General features: G+C 42.8%; 2 protein-coding genes across 3 annotated transcripts in view; one reads left to right on the top strand and one right to left on the bottom strand.

The window, feature by feature from the left end:
- The window catches only part of kctd16b (potassium channel tetramerization domain containing 16b), a 94531-nt gene extending 81926 nt beyond the window's left edge, over window positions 1-12605 (bottom strand). Inside the window, exon 1 of the mRNA XM_074611377.1 lies at window positions 10519-12605. Within this exon, the coding sequence (XP_074467478.1) occupies window positions 10519-11368 (850 nt within the window). The 5' untranslated portion in view covers window positions 11369-12605. The remainder of the gene's footprint in view (window positions 1-10518) is intronic.
- The window catches only part of yipf5 (Yip1 domain family, member 5), a 217235-nt gene that overhangs the window by 169557 nt on the left and 32810 nt on the right, over window positions 1-14868 (top strand). The gene's annotated exons all lie outside the window — the stretch shown is intronic.

The following is a 14868-nucleotide window of genomic DNA, read 5'->3' as shown; positions in this document are numbered from 1 at the left end:
GATCCTGTATTTGAGAAACTTTAACAAATGGCAGCAGGCATTAATCCGAACTGTGACACGCACTCCCACTGTGGGAACAGCCGTTGGTGTGATCAGGCGACGCAATTACTGACGGGATGGGAATTCTGTGCATCCTTTACATGGTGTTTCCAGCCAATCTGGGCTCGCGCATCGCGGGGCTATTAAAGCATTGATGCATTGCAGCAGCCAGCCGGTGGGTTGAGCGAGTGAAGAGGCTCTCCAGCTGCAGTTTCTGTCATTATGGCAACGCTCCACACCTCGTCGCACCGCAGAGCACTTATTCCAACACAACAGGGGAAGAGCATCAGCATTATATCAACTGTGCCTACCACCGCAGAGAGAATAGAGTGTCAAGAGTCACAGAGGAGGAGAAAATGGCCTGATAGACGGTGAGGAGAGGAGGGAGTCGCAGAGGGCTTATGGGAGCTTGTTGTTGACGCTCCGGTGTTCTCTCTCTCTTTTCTTTCTATCTCTATCTCTATCTCTCTCTCTCTCTCCCACAGCTCTGTAGTTCCCCATATCCTCCAGAGCCCGGGGATTATGGGAATCTACGCTACGTAGCTACACTAAGCTTCCAGGGGAGAAGGTCAATGGGAGGCTAGACAAACAAGAAAGTCTATCTTCTTTCCATATGACCCACTTGCCCTTTATCCATTATTTCTTCTATAGCGTCCTCCCCTTACGTTCATTCGACCCCACCTGCACCTCCCACCGTGGGCTCGTACTTGAAATCAATCAAAAACCATCAATATGAATGCCAACACATATATTGTTTCAGGATAAGGTTACTCTATGTTTATTTCCCTGACTTGATTTTCATATAAGTCCCTTGCTTTAACATTAACCGTAGCTTATTTTATCATCTTGAAAAGGTTAGTAAACTTATTTCAAAAGTGAAAATTGAGTTAATATTCTGTTTTCTCTCAACTACATTGAGGGTTTCACTTTCAAGCACTCCTTTCTCTCCCTTTCCACTCGCTATCGCTGCCTAAAATTAGGCGTTCGTGTTTACAAACAGGACTTAACCGTTACTGTTCTTCTATCTGAAGAATATTCCCAGTGCAAAGCGGTTTTCGGTGAGGATGGGATGGGGTCATCTGTACTCACTTCCTCTCAACCCTCTGTATTCTTGACTCAGTCAAAGGTCTCTTCCTCGCCTACAGCTTGTACAAAATGCAGCAGCTCTAATTCTACTGGGAAAAAAAGGATAAGCTCATGCCCGTTTTATCTCGCTACTCCAAAGCTACGTATCACTATGAAAGGAAGATGCAAAGAACAAGATGCAAAAGAATTTGTAACTAGAGACTACTACATAGACTGCCTAGCAAATTATCACCCAGATTGCTCACACAGTCAGCATACACATAAAAAGGCTTAATATGAGTCATATTTAAAATTCTCATTTTTTTGTGAAGCATTCCTGCAGTGCAAATGATTTGAAATAAATTCTCAATGGTCCTGGCCTTGCTTTTATATTCTTGGACCTGGATTTTATTGCATTTGCGGTTGATTTTATGTGATTTTGTGTGAGTTTTTCGTACTCTTTTATGAGGTGGTTTTAAAGCAGTGGTTCTCAACCTTTTTCGTTTCTTAGATATGCTTAAGAATTCTATAGGAGGTAACTGTGGAGGAAGTGAAACCTATGATCAGAATATCAGATCAGTCACTCTTTTCATTCACTTCTCTAGTGAATTAAATAGTGCAAATAAACTATTCCCCATTTTTCTGGTGACCCCGTGGAACTCCCCCAAGAACCCTGGGGGTCCCCAGACCCCTGGTTGAGAACCACTGTTTTAAAGTGTGTTTGAAATCTGCAACAAAAATAAACGTAAGTAACACCTGTGCTTGTAGTAACAGTATTAATACTTTTAGCAATCTAGTGGTTATAGTAGTATTAAAGGTGCTCTACACAATATCAAGAGCACTAATATATTGTAGCAGCAAACAACTATTTACTATGTAAAAATATAGTGGAGTAATATCTACCTGAGCAGAGAATGAAGTCACTCTCCCTCTGTGTGTGTTGTAATCAGAGCTTCTCCCTGCTTTGTTGATATCGCCGAGCCAGCCATGTGTGCTTTTAGCATGTTAGTGCTAAAGCCGTTGATACAGTATGTTGAGTGCCGTACGGAGGGAATATAAATACTCCCAATCTCGCATTTAGCACCTTTAAATATAGCAGTACTTGGACTAACAAAGCACCACTGGTTGTAGTAGCATCTAGCATTATAGTAGTAACAGTCCTTGGAGAATTGTAATAGTAGTAGTGCAGCCCAGGCACCAGAATTTTTTTTTTATCATTGTACGTTTCTGCAAACCACGGATACGTTTTTTTTTTTTTTTAAAGTGGATGTTTTTGCATTCGGGCAGAGCAAGTGACGTAATATATGAACGACCGTTATTGAATGTTACGTGGTATAATGAGCAGTATAACAAGTGAGAAAGTCCACTAAGGAACCTTAACCAAGTAGTTTTGTTGCCTAAACATAACCAATCGTTTCACAACGTTAACCACGTGGCATTTTGCGTTTCTGCAAGCAATACAAGTGATACAAGGCAACATTCAACGTATTCCATGGTTTGCAAAAATGTCCAATGCGAACATTTTTTCTGGCGACTGGGTTGAGTAGTGATAGCATCACCAGTAGTCATAGTAACAGAAGCAGTAGTGAGAATATCAGTATTTTTGTCTCTTCATTCATACATCAAACAGTGTTCCCCACCTGCTCCTCTCCCCTTCCTTTTTGTCTCGGCCTGAATAATGCAGAGTTGAGGTGTGTGGTGGTGGACTCCCCTGTGGAGCTGAGGCCAGGGTAGCAGCTGTCCCTATCAAGACTCTCCTCAGAGCTGTCACGGCATGTCTGCTCCTCGGCTAATCACTTCCTACAGGCCTGCAGCATGGGACCGCCGCTGCTAATGTCGTCACCGACTGGGCCGAGAGAAGCTCGCAGGATGAGCGTGATGTAGTTTCATATGGTGATGAGTGTGTGTGTGTCTGCAAGTGGGTGTATGTGTGTGTGTGAGGGGTTGGGTCGGTGTGCAGGTGTGTTTAGCCAGCGGCTCAACGGGTGTGCAAATGCCTCAGGTAGTGCAACATGGGTCACAGACACACACAAACACCATCACCATTATCACGGTCCCTTTCTTCCCACCTGCCAAAACACATTTGGTACACAAGTTACCCATCTGTGTGTAACAAGCTAATGGCACAGTGTGTCACACACCAGCACACATGGTCATATGAAAATGGCCATTTGTAATGACACACACTTCACTCTGGCATGTTCAGCTGAGGCAAAAAATCAAAAATAACGCCTGGGGAAATACAACCTGAGCCAAAAAATGTGATTTTCCTTTATGAAATGTTTTCTTTTTTTGCCACACAGACGGTGTTGTGTTGTTCGATGGTTGTGTTGCGGTGTAGCTCTGTCAGGCCCTGCGGTGAACACCACAGAACCAACTGTCAACAGTGATGATTAATTATCAGTCACTCCAGCCATGCAACAAATTGGTAAATACATTTGCCTTCTGGGGTTTCAGAGGCCATCCTGAATTTGAATAGCCACAAGCAGAAAAAAAAAAAGATTGATAGGTCCAATCAGAAGAGCGTCGAATCCAGATAACAAGCAAAAAAGAGGATTTAAGGAGATAAAAGTGGTTCAGGCTTCTGGCAAGAAAAACATGAAACTTCTAAGTGGACGTTTGGCAAACTTGTCAGTCAAATTGGAAACGGAAAGTGGAACGTTGTTGTTGGGCCCTTGAGCACTTTGCCCTAAACAGATATGGCTCCATCACAGAGGCCACATGAAGAAATGGATGTCTTAAATATAGACGAATCCGGCGACTGCTTTGTGTGCTCCTCGATCTAGCGGCGCCGCCATTACTGCGGTGGCGAGTCGTAGTGACTCTACTGGGGGAGAAAAATCAGTGGTTGCTTGTAGTAACTTACGGTGGTCGGTGTAGATAATGAACACAGATGAGTATGTATTTAAAATGAATTAAAGTGAAATTGAAGGTTTTACGAGGACTTGTAGTGCCGTCACTACGAGCAACCACGACACATTTGGCTGAGAGTCAGTTAACATAGTCAGCAGACACTTTGTACCAGATCTGTTTGTGATGCAGACCAATTAATGATGTTTACTTTGTGGTCATTAGGTTGCTCTAGTTAGAGCAACTAACATTATATGTCACAATAACTACACAGTTAGTTGATTGAGTTAATTTATTCTGTTCCTACACAGTTCCTTTAGCCTACTAATGTCAGCCACAATAGCTAAGCAGTGTCAACTTACCAACCGTTACTTGTTTCACCCTGTCAGACTAAAGTTAGGAGTTTTAGAACTGCTCAAGTTCCTCTTGAACTCCTAGACATCGTTGTCAAAAGTAACGTTACATAGAAAGTAAAGGTGAAAGTGGAAGATTGTACACTTCTTTGGACAGCTTGCATTCAAACAGTTGCGTATTGTAGAGAAATGCCACCGCAGTAATGGCGCCTTGCTTACTTCCGCTGTTTCCCGGATTTGTGTATATAATACAGAGAAACCAGGAAAAAAATATATATCAAACAAGCTATCATTTTATGGTCAAAAACACAGATATTTCTTTGATGATTTTTTTTTGTACCTGTCTCATGCACTACTGTCAGGATATAGTGACCGTTTTATTAAAATAACTTTTTTTTAAATCATATTTGCTCCATTTCTACCCACTGCAGTTTTAAGTTTCACTTTCACTTTACAATCAGCTGTTCGTTCATGTCCAATGTTCACAACATCCAGTCACATTTTCACTATACTTACGTAGTAGCTTTAAGCCCAACCATGTCGTTTTTTCCTAAACCTAAATAAGTGGTTTTGTTGCCTAAACCTAAGCAAGTGTTTTTGTTTAATTCACAACATAAAGCACGTGTTTACTGTGACTGAAAAGTGACGCAGAGGGGTCTGACAAAGCGTCAGTATGTGACGAGTCGGGATGAGAACGTGTTGGGATGATGCACATCTCATAACAAAATAATGGGCATTAATATGATACCAAATAGCCTCCACTCTTCTGGAAAGGCTTTCCACAAGATTGTGTAATCTTGCTGCAGGGATTTGCTCCCTTTCAGCCACATAACTGTTAGTGAGGTTGGCTACTGATGTTGAGATAAGGCCTGGCTTGCAGCTGACGTTCCAATTAATCCTAAAATGCTCATCGAGGTTAAGGTCAGGGCTAGGTGGGAAAATCATTTCTTTAAGAACCTCTCTTTCATGATGGAACAGGAAAAGCCTTCCCTAAAAGCTAAATGTTGTCTAAAACATGCCCAAGGCCTTAAGACGCCCAACATGCGGGCCAACAAATAAGAAAGACAGCCTCGCTGGCATATGTATAATAAGGAGAGGCACAAAACACAAAGAGGCAGACAAACTGCCTACAATGTAGAATGAGACAGCCCAAGATGAAGGTAAAAACAATCACGGAGATGGACAGGCAGGCGGACAGACAGAGATATGAATAAGAAGCGAGACAGGAGGCGTGACGGAGCAGTGAGGCATGTAAAGGCAACTGGTGCCGCCGCGCTGCTCCTTGCCCCTGCGGCGCACCGAGCAGAATAAAGCTGGAAAGATGGAGGGCGGGAACGGGGACGAGAGAGAGAGAGAGAGAGAGAAAAGCCGGGTATGATTGACTCGAGCAAAATGAGAGGACATGAAAGGAGAAGAGGGAAAGGAAAGACAAGGGAGGCGAGGACGGGGAGAAGGGAAAGACGAATGCGCCAAAAACGGTGACAGGCGGATAGACAAGAGACTGTCGGTGACTTTGTTTAATCCACTGCAGCATTTAACAAACTCCCTGCACTATATCGGTGTGTGTTTGCATGCTAAACCTATTTCTGTGATTACGCCTGCTTACCTGAGCTCGTGTGCACGCTCTTGCCTCCGCGTGTAGGCTTTTGTGCGGCCGCGTGTGTGCTGAGATATAGGCCCACCACATCTGCCGCTGTGCCCTCGCCTTTGAGAGAGTGCGCCCTCTAACAAGCTGAACATTTGTCAACAAAGCCGGGAAGCAGTTGTTGTTTGCCAGTAAGCAAGAGGAGGCCTGCAGAGGCAGCCCACAGACACACCGCCAGATATTGCATAAGCAAGATGTGTGTGTGTGTCTACTGTGTATGTGCAGTGTGTGTGTGTCAGTAGCCCCCACCACCACCACCACCACCACCACTTGATTTGGCTTGTTAGCGCTACTTCTGGGGGTTATAAGAGCCAAGAGCCATCCAGTCATTGTAGCTGCTTCATGCAGGTCATTAATGCAGAGCTCATTTAGCCCCGGAGCCAGCTCAGCAAATCGCTCTCGTGTGTTTTTTTTCTTTTCACTCCTGTTTGCTCTGTGGCAATGTGATCATTTGACTTATGTGATTTATGGGGCCGGCAGTGGTTTTTCCCTACGGTGGTGGCGAGCGCACGGCTCAGTGGTTTCTAACCAGCGGTCCTGGCCCCCGTCACAGTCATTGCAAGGAAATTTTGGAACAAGATGAATAAAGGCTATTTTTATGCGGATGTGAAGAATTTTTACAGATAATACTAGAACGTCATAAAGCACAACTGTTCTTTGAGTCACATGACAAATCATCCTTTTAAGGATATCGGCACATTTTGACTTGCCAAACATCTGGACGCTTGGGCACTGGAATGAGGCAGCAAAGCCGGTAGTAAAAAGAACTGGCTTCTCTTTTTTGGGCTTCTCCTTAAACTGAAAAATGTTCACTATGAATATGAAACTGTCCACCGCATCAGTTGCCAAAAGATTTAAGTTTGATAAGAGTTAAGGACCACAAGGGAAGTTACATAAAGTGTCTACATATATACCAATGAAACCTACTCAGTACTGAAGATTTCAGATTTCAGAGAAGTCTGTGGCACAACTCAATTTTACGAATTGTAATCTCTCCAAGGAGATAAACCATGTTTTTTTAAAACCACTGTGCCTATGATAGAAACTTTCACTCTGTGTTATTAACGAATCTCATAACTGCCTTGACACATTGGCCTCAGTACTGTTGGCACCTTCTCTGGTTTTATTTGCAGCAATATTCAGCACATTGTGCATTATACTGTCACTTATGTAACAAGACTTGATTTAATGTTTGGGGGTTTTTTAACATAGAAAACCACTAATGTCCATGTGTTAAAGTGGTTTTACTGTAGTAGCTGTGGCAACTACATCTATGACCAAAACAGGATCCAGTAGTACTTGTAAATATTCATAAAACCATGTTGTACTTGCTTCAAAAAATACATTTCACCAAAGGGCTTGTGTGGAAAAAAAGGACATATTTACGTAAAATAAAACTTTCTTGGAGAGCCAAAGGGTGTGATCTGTTACAGCAAATCTGCACAGTTTAGTAAGTGTCAGATAAATTAGAAAAAAAGCAGAGTTTAATCTGCCTTTTGTGATGATATGTCTGACACCCATTCTCCTACAGTATATGGTCAGACACTCCTTATGGGTTTTGCGTGGGAAACTAAAGAGTTGTTTCATTTTTTAGAGGCCTTATTTTAGTTTTTTCTTTCATGGCATCTCAAAAATGACCACCGCTACTGGTTCGGGAGTTATTCCAAGTAATTTATACGGGTACTAAGAACTTAAGCACATTTAGAATGTCACTTACACTCCGTCTCTTTTATGAGAGCTATCAAAGAGTTTGTGATAGATTATACGGTCGGAGCAGACAATATGGACTATTTCACTGCATCATCAAATCTTACAGAATCTAATTTAAAAGTCATGATGATCTCTTCTTCACTGCTGCTACTGCCACACTCCCACCAGCCAGTGAGCAACGATGGATAAATGTAAGGAATAAGAAAAGTCAGAAGGAAATGCAAGCGCTTGAAAGGATGGGACGGATGAAAGCAGACGGGAGGTGGAGTAGAAAATTGCACCGAGATGAGAAATGGCAGGCGTTGACAAATCGCTGCTCTGACGATCGCCGTGGCTCAGATGGGAGTGAAATTATTAAAATCTGGTTAAATCTTGAAATGAAATATATAAAGTAGCCTGCAAGAGAATGCTGCAACATGCTGTAATAAGTTTAAAGACACTGTGGAGATCAGAACATGAAGTCGCCTGTCATTTATGTGTTCGCTGCTAAGGTGTCATGGCTTCCAGGGAGAGATAACAACACCTTGGCTTAACCCCAATTAGCAGGAGTGATCTCTAATTGGTTTTGTTCCACAAGGCTCAGACAAAACTTCAGACGCTAACGGAGCGTGAAAGTATGGGTGACCAGATCCCAACAAACCAAATGTGGGACAAAGAGTATGTTTGTGTGGGACAATGTTGGACAATGTGGGACACGTTACCAAGGCTGAGAGGTAGTGTATAATTTTGATATAATGTCTATCTAACTTAAATAATAAACATTTCTATTCTGCCCCTTATCTTGTAACGTCTCTATGCTTTGCCCGAAAGCATCCATTGATTAGCACATCTCCTTTTGAGCCACATGTTTCTTGTGAGACTCACATGAACTGTGTTAAAGGTCATTTTTAAAAAAGCGTCTGCCCTGCAGTGGTTTGACTTTTGAAAACTAGAGCCAATGAAAATGTGGGAAATCGTCTCAATATGTGGGACATTGTCTCAACATGTGGGACATCGTCTCAATATGTGGGACCTGGGACAAGGGATAAACATGTTGTGCAGTCCCTCGTAGGTGGGACACCTGGTCACCCATACGTGAAAGTTTGACTCTGTGTTTGCATTTTTTCACAGAGGTGATTTGTGTTTTTCATGAAAATGTCGCCTATACACTATGCTGTTTTAAAAAAAGTAAAATCAGAAACTAGAGGTCAAAGAAGCAGCTCTGATCACACTGTCTGTAGCATCCACAAAAACTGATCAATCCAACACACATCATCCGAAAGAGGGGATGTCCTGTGCTATAGAAACGCCCATCCACCCCAGTAACGTCTGTCCTGCATTGGTTTGACTTTTGAAAACTAGAGCCGATGAAAATGTGGGACATCGACTCAATATGTGGGATGTGGGACAAGGGATAAAATGCTGTGCAGTCCCCTCGTAAAGTGGGACACCTGGTCACTCTACGTGAAAGTTTGACTCTGTATTTGCATTTTAACAGAGGTGATCTGGTGTTTTTTCATGAAAATGTTGCCTACACTATGCTATTTTTAAAAAATTAAACCAGACCGACAGCAAAACGCAGCCCCCCCCTTGATGACTTCCCTGCTTTCTTCACAGCCAATGGAGACATTTTTTTTTTAAAAAGGGTCTGTCCTGCAGTGGTTTGACTTTTGAAAACTAGAGCCAATGAATATGTGGGACATCGTCTCAATATGTGGGACATCTCCTCAATATGTGAAAGGAGTGTGACCAGATCCCAACAAACCAAATGTAGGACAAAGAGTACGTTTGTATGGGACAATGTGGGACAATGTGGGACAATGTGGGACATGTTACCAAGGCTGAGAAGTAGTCTATCATTTTTATATAATGTCTATCTAACATTTCTTTTCTGCCCCTTATCTTGTAACATCTCTATGCTTTGTGAGACTCACATGAACTGTGTTAAAAGTCATTTTTAAAAAAGCATCTGTCCTGAAGTGGTTTGACTTTTGAAAACTAGAGCCAATGGAAATGTGGGACATCGTCTCAATATGTGGGACAAAGGATAAAAATGCTGTGCAGTCCCTCGTAAAGTGGGACACCTGGTCACTCTCTGTTTGCATTTTATCAGAGGTGATCTGGTGTTTTTCATGAAAAGGTTGCCTATACACTATGCTGTTATAAAAAAAAGTTAAATCAGAAACTAGAGGCCAAAGAAGCAGCTCTGATCACACTTGTCTGTAGCAGCCACAAAAACTGATCAATCCAACACACATCATCAACAAAAGAGGGGATATCCTGTGCTATAGAAATGCCCATCCACCCCAGTAACGTCTGTCCTGCAGTGGTTTGACTTTTGAAAACTAGAGCCAATGAAAATGTGGGACATCGTCTCAATATGTGGGACATCGTCTCAATATGTGGGACATCGTCTCAATATGTGGGACATCGTCTCAATATGTGGGACATCGTCTCAACATGTGGGACATCGTCTCAGTATGTGGGACATCGTCTCAACATGTGGGACATCGTCTCAATATGTGCGATGTGGGACAAGGGATAAAAAATGCTGTGCAGTCCTTTGTAAAGTGGGACACCTGGTCATTCTGTGTTTGCATTTTAACAGAGGTGAGCTGTGTTTTTCATGAAAATGTCGCCTACATTATGTTGTTTTTTAAAAAAGTTAAATCAGAAAGCAGCCGCAAAAACTGATCAATCAAAACACACATCATCCACAAAAGAGGGGATGTCCTGTGCTATAGAAACGCCAATCCACCCCAGTATAACCAGATCTCAGGACTCAGTAAAACAAGTGCGCCTCCTAGTGGTGACTCCCAACTTTTGTGTGTGCGTAATGTAACCTGCTGTGCAATGAAAAAGGTGTCTTATACTTACGGTAGAAGACGTATTCCGTGTAGCTGGACCAGATCTTGTCCTCAGTGTGCTGGTTGACAAACGAGGCCGTGACCGACGAGTTGCAGGCCACCATCTGGAAGCCGCACTCCGACAGCATGTCAAAAGACCTCTCCAGGTGCTTGAACTTGAGGTAAAACCTGGAGGTGTAGCGATCCGGGGTCCTGTCCGGGTCCCGGCTCTCGTTCAGGGTCTCCCCGAACACCTCTTTGGCCAGGGCCACCCTCCCACAGATCAGTATCCGAGGCACCCTCCTGAACTTGGCGTCTGAAGTCTGACTCTCCCGGCCCATGGTGCACGACCCCCGGTAACCCACCGTGATGAAGCCGCTCTTCCTATCCGCTGGGACGAGAGATGAAGGCGGGCACTGACCTCTGTGATCGCTGCCTTGCAGAGATCCATCCTCATAGTCACTCTGGAAGTAGTCATCCGGGCTGTGCTTGACATCATCAGGGGTCAGGAGCTTCACCAAGTCTGGTAACATGAAGTACTCCGCCTCTTTCCTGAGCCTCCCTTTCTCCGGGAAGTGGTCCGGGAGCACCACCTGCTTGTCTCGGAGGTAGTCCAAAACATAGCGGAATAAAAACCCGTCTCTGTCGATGAAATAACGTCCCTTTGGGTCTCTCGCCAAGTCATTAGACACGTCTTTTTTGGAGGAGAACAGCTTCCCGAGGAGTGAATTGGGGGTGCCCACTAGAGTTGAGTGACGCGTGTAATAAACCTGCCCTCCTACGTTTAGTTCCACCACATCTGGGAAGCTGTTCTGGACAGATATTTGCTGCTCTTTGGGGTTAGTCCTGCAGTTCCCACTCAGCGCCATCGTTTCCGTCATGAAACAAGCTTTTACACACACCTATATATATCTTTACAGCAAGTCTATTATAATAAAATGATGGATGAGGATGGTAAAAGTTGCTAAGCTGCGTCCAGGGCCTCCAACTTCATTTTACAACAATCTGAATAAACATTTTCTCACCGATCCATGGCCCATTATCACCTACCCAGTCCTTAGCAGTAGTTGTCGAAAATGTCGAGAAGATGAGGAGAAGATGGCAGTCCCTCCTCTCCTCCCTCTCTCTGTGGATGTTAAATTAAAAAAGAAGGAGCTCAAGAATCAGTGGTGCCAAAGAGGAGGAGACATGTATCCAGGGCGCATCATCACCATCATAGGAGCATTTACAGGCTGTAAGAAGAAGACTATATATATATATATATATATATATAGCACCCAAATGAAAACTTGCCCTTTTTTTTGCTACTAGAAGTATTATCCAAAAAAATTTAATTCCTTTTACGCACACACCACTGGAATATTACGCAATAAAGTCCAACTTCTATTAGGAAATAGTCCAAAAGTCTCCTCCCTCTCTGTGTGGATGTTAAATTAAAAAGAAGGAGCTCTAGAATCAGTGGTGCCAGAGAGGAGGAGACTTGTATCCAGGGCGCATCATCATCATCATAGGAGCATTTACAGGCTGTAAGAAGAAGAAGCCTATATATATATATATAGATAAATATATATATAGCACCAAAGAAAACTTGCCTTTTTTTTTGCTACTTATCCAACAAATGGAATTCCTTTTACGCACAACTGGGAAATTACGCAGTAGAGCTGAGAAAAAAAGAAGTCCAACTTCTATTATGATATAGTCCAAACAAGGAGAAAGGTGCCACTTTCTGCTCAACTTCCCCCCTGAAACACCAGCCGATGATCCGGGGATGCGCAGAGACCGGCTGGAGGAAGAGGAGGAAGAGGAGGAGGAGGCAGAATCCCTTTTCAGTGGCGAGGAAACTTCGCAGGGATTGCAAACCTCCTGGAGTCCTGTGTCCTGCTTGTTGTCTGTAGCCTTGTCACTACAAATATGTCGCCTGATCCGGACTGAATTAAACAACTCCTCGAAGAATATGTCGTATTTGCTGTCTTGGAGAGGTGTAATAAAAAAAGAAATGGTTTTATCCAGAGCAGAGCAGCAGAGAGGAGAGGAGAGGAGAGGAGAGGAGAGGAGAGAGGAGCGACCCGCTGCTGCTTTTACCCGGAGCTGTCCGCGGTGCTGAAACGAGCATCTCACCCTCCTCTCTCTCTCTCTCTCTCTCATCACCCTCCTCCCTCCCATACAGAGCTGGGTGGTGTCTTCCATACACACACACACATACACACACTACTAAAGGCTTATGGGACGATTCCAAGCTGCTGTTTGGGTGGAAAACAAAGTATAATGATGAGCCAAGACCCATTGAACAGATATCAGCCCTATTGTAAAAAAAAAAGCTCTATATTCACATGCATCACACATAGGTTTGGTATATTAATGTATATCAGAATGGTGTTTATTGCCAGGTGTAAGAGGTATACACTAGGAATTTGCTTTGGTTTTGTTGGTGCAAGTTAAACAGTATAATAACAAAAGAATAGATAAAAACGTTAGAATAAAAATAAGAATAAAAAAATTGAATTTCTACCAATATACAAAATAAGCTACAAACAAAAATAAACATGATATAAACAGATAGTGTAGTATTACCCCCCTACTACATTCATATGTGCTGTTTAAAAAATAATTTTCACAGTATTTTCAATGCATAGCCAGCCAAGGCATTGCTGCATCCATCTTTATGCCATTATTATAATAAGCTAAATGCAGCAATTTGACCCACAGTTTGAATCCATTTGCATGACATTTCTTTTGAATACCTAAAATACATGTATACATGTTTTGGCTTTCCACGGTACAAACTGTGTACCAGTTTTTCATTTTGCAGCCCTTTATACAAGTTAAAGTCTCCTATCTTCAAGACCCAGATAAATGGCTGTAACTGGCAGTGAGTTGTAACATTATGTGACGTTTTGTGTCTTATTTGTAAGGTGAGCAACAGCGCCTCCCTCTGTTTGTACTGCGACATGCCCAGGCTTCTTCTTTCAGCACCATGGACAGATACACTCACACAGAAAAGGGGATAGAATCAGTGAGCGATAACTGTCTTATTGGCCTAGTATACTTAAAAAAAAACATTTCACTTTCATTTTTTGCATAAATTTGCCTTTTCCTGCTACATCATGCCTCACAGCCACACGAAAAAATAACAATAAAAACACTAACTGAGACAAAATGATCTTGACTTATCAGGTACAGGATACTGTGCATCACATTTTTACATAACTCACTTTCAAAAACAAGACGACTAGTACAGCAATATTGTAATCTGCAGTCTCACAATCATACACCGTCCGCTCCCGCTGCAGGGCCAAATCAGGGCTTTGCATTATACATAAATATTGTGAAAAAACAGTATGAAATATACAAAGTCTGCTGTATCTCAGAAAGTCTAGTTCATACTAAACAGTATTCTTATTACAGCCTGCATGGTGATTTTTATTTTCCTTTGGCTTTCTTCCATCCACTTTTAACCAACCTTGCCTCGAGCATTTTTTTGGCATTCCTTCACTTGATGTGTAGACCTCTGAGGACATGATGTCACTGCTTAACTCTTTATATTGTAGTCTGTTTAGCCTTGTATTAACTGTGTTAACAACAAAGGCAGAGCCACTGAGGCGGTCACTTTCATCGTATACAGTAGATACATGAATTTGTTGTTCTTGCTCAGAGGCACTTCAGTAATAATGGGCATCATTTGTACTGGGAAATCAGGAAGTGATACCTCAAGTACCTCTGTAGCCTCTCAATCAGCCCTGCCTGTATGTGATCTGAATTACAAACAACGCTTTCCCTGTTGTTTTCACAATGCCTGATGTTCACAGTGGAGACATTTTAGAAAATACCAGACAGTTTAAAATCCAAACATGCCCCCTACAATCTCCTGACTTTTCAATTTGATGTTGAAGGACGCCCTGATTCCAAATGCAATGAATAATAGTAAACGGAGGGACTATTGATGCACGTATCTGCGGGCACCAGTGTTTCAAAAAGGCAGGGGAAACATTTTCAAATTTGAAACTCACGGATATTCCAAAGTTTAAAAGGGGCAAAAGAGTGAGTGATATAACACAAAGTGAATAAAAAGACAGAGAGAAAGATGGGGAGGTGTGCCTAACTGGGACCTCAGCAGTCACCCAGAAGTAGGCCATGCTGGTAGCTTCATCATAAATACATGTAGCCTCTACACCGCTCCCTGCTGCGCTGCTATTTAAAGGCCAGACGTAAGGTGTTAAACCCGTTTGGACCGACACAATTCATTTCAGCTCTCAGTCCCCAAAGAGCACTTCGTTTAATGGCATGAAAGCCGCAGGACCATCACCAAAGCTGACGCCACATTCTCCATGGTGTTAGTTCTCTGCATGCATTTAAAAATGTATCAACGCAGACTGAAACACAT

The sequence above is a fragment of the Sebastes fasciatus genome, chromosome 16 (genome assembly GCF_043250625.1).
Source record: "Sebastes fasciatus isolate fSebFas1 chromosome 16, fSebFas1.pri, whole genome shotgun sequence".
In the NCBI taxonomy this organism is placed as follows: Eukaryota; Metazoa; Chordata; class Actinopteri; order Perciformes; family Sebastidae; genus Sebastes; species Sebastes fasciatus.
Note: the sequence above shows the minus strand (reverse complement) of the source record. Positions and strands in the feature narration are given on the sequence as shown.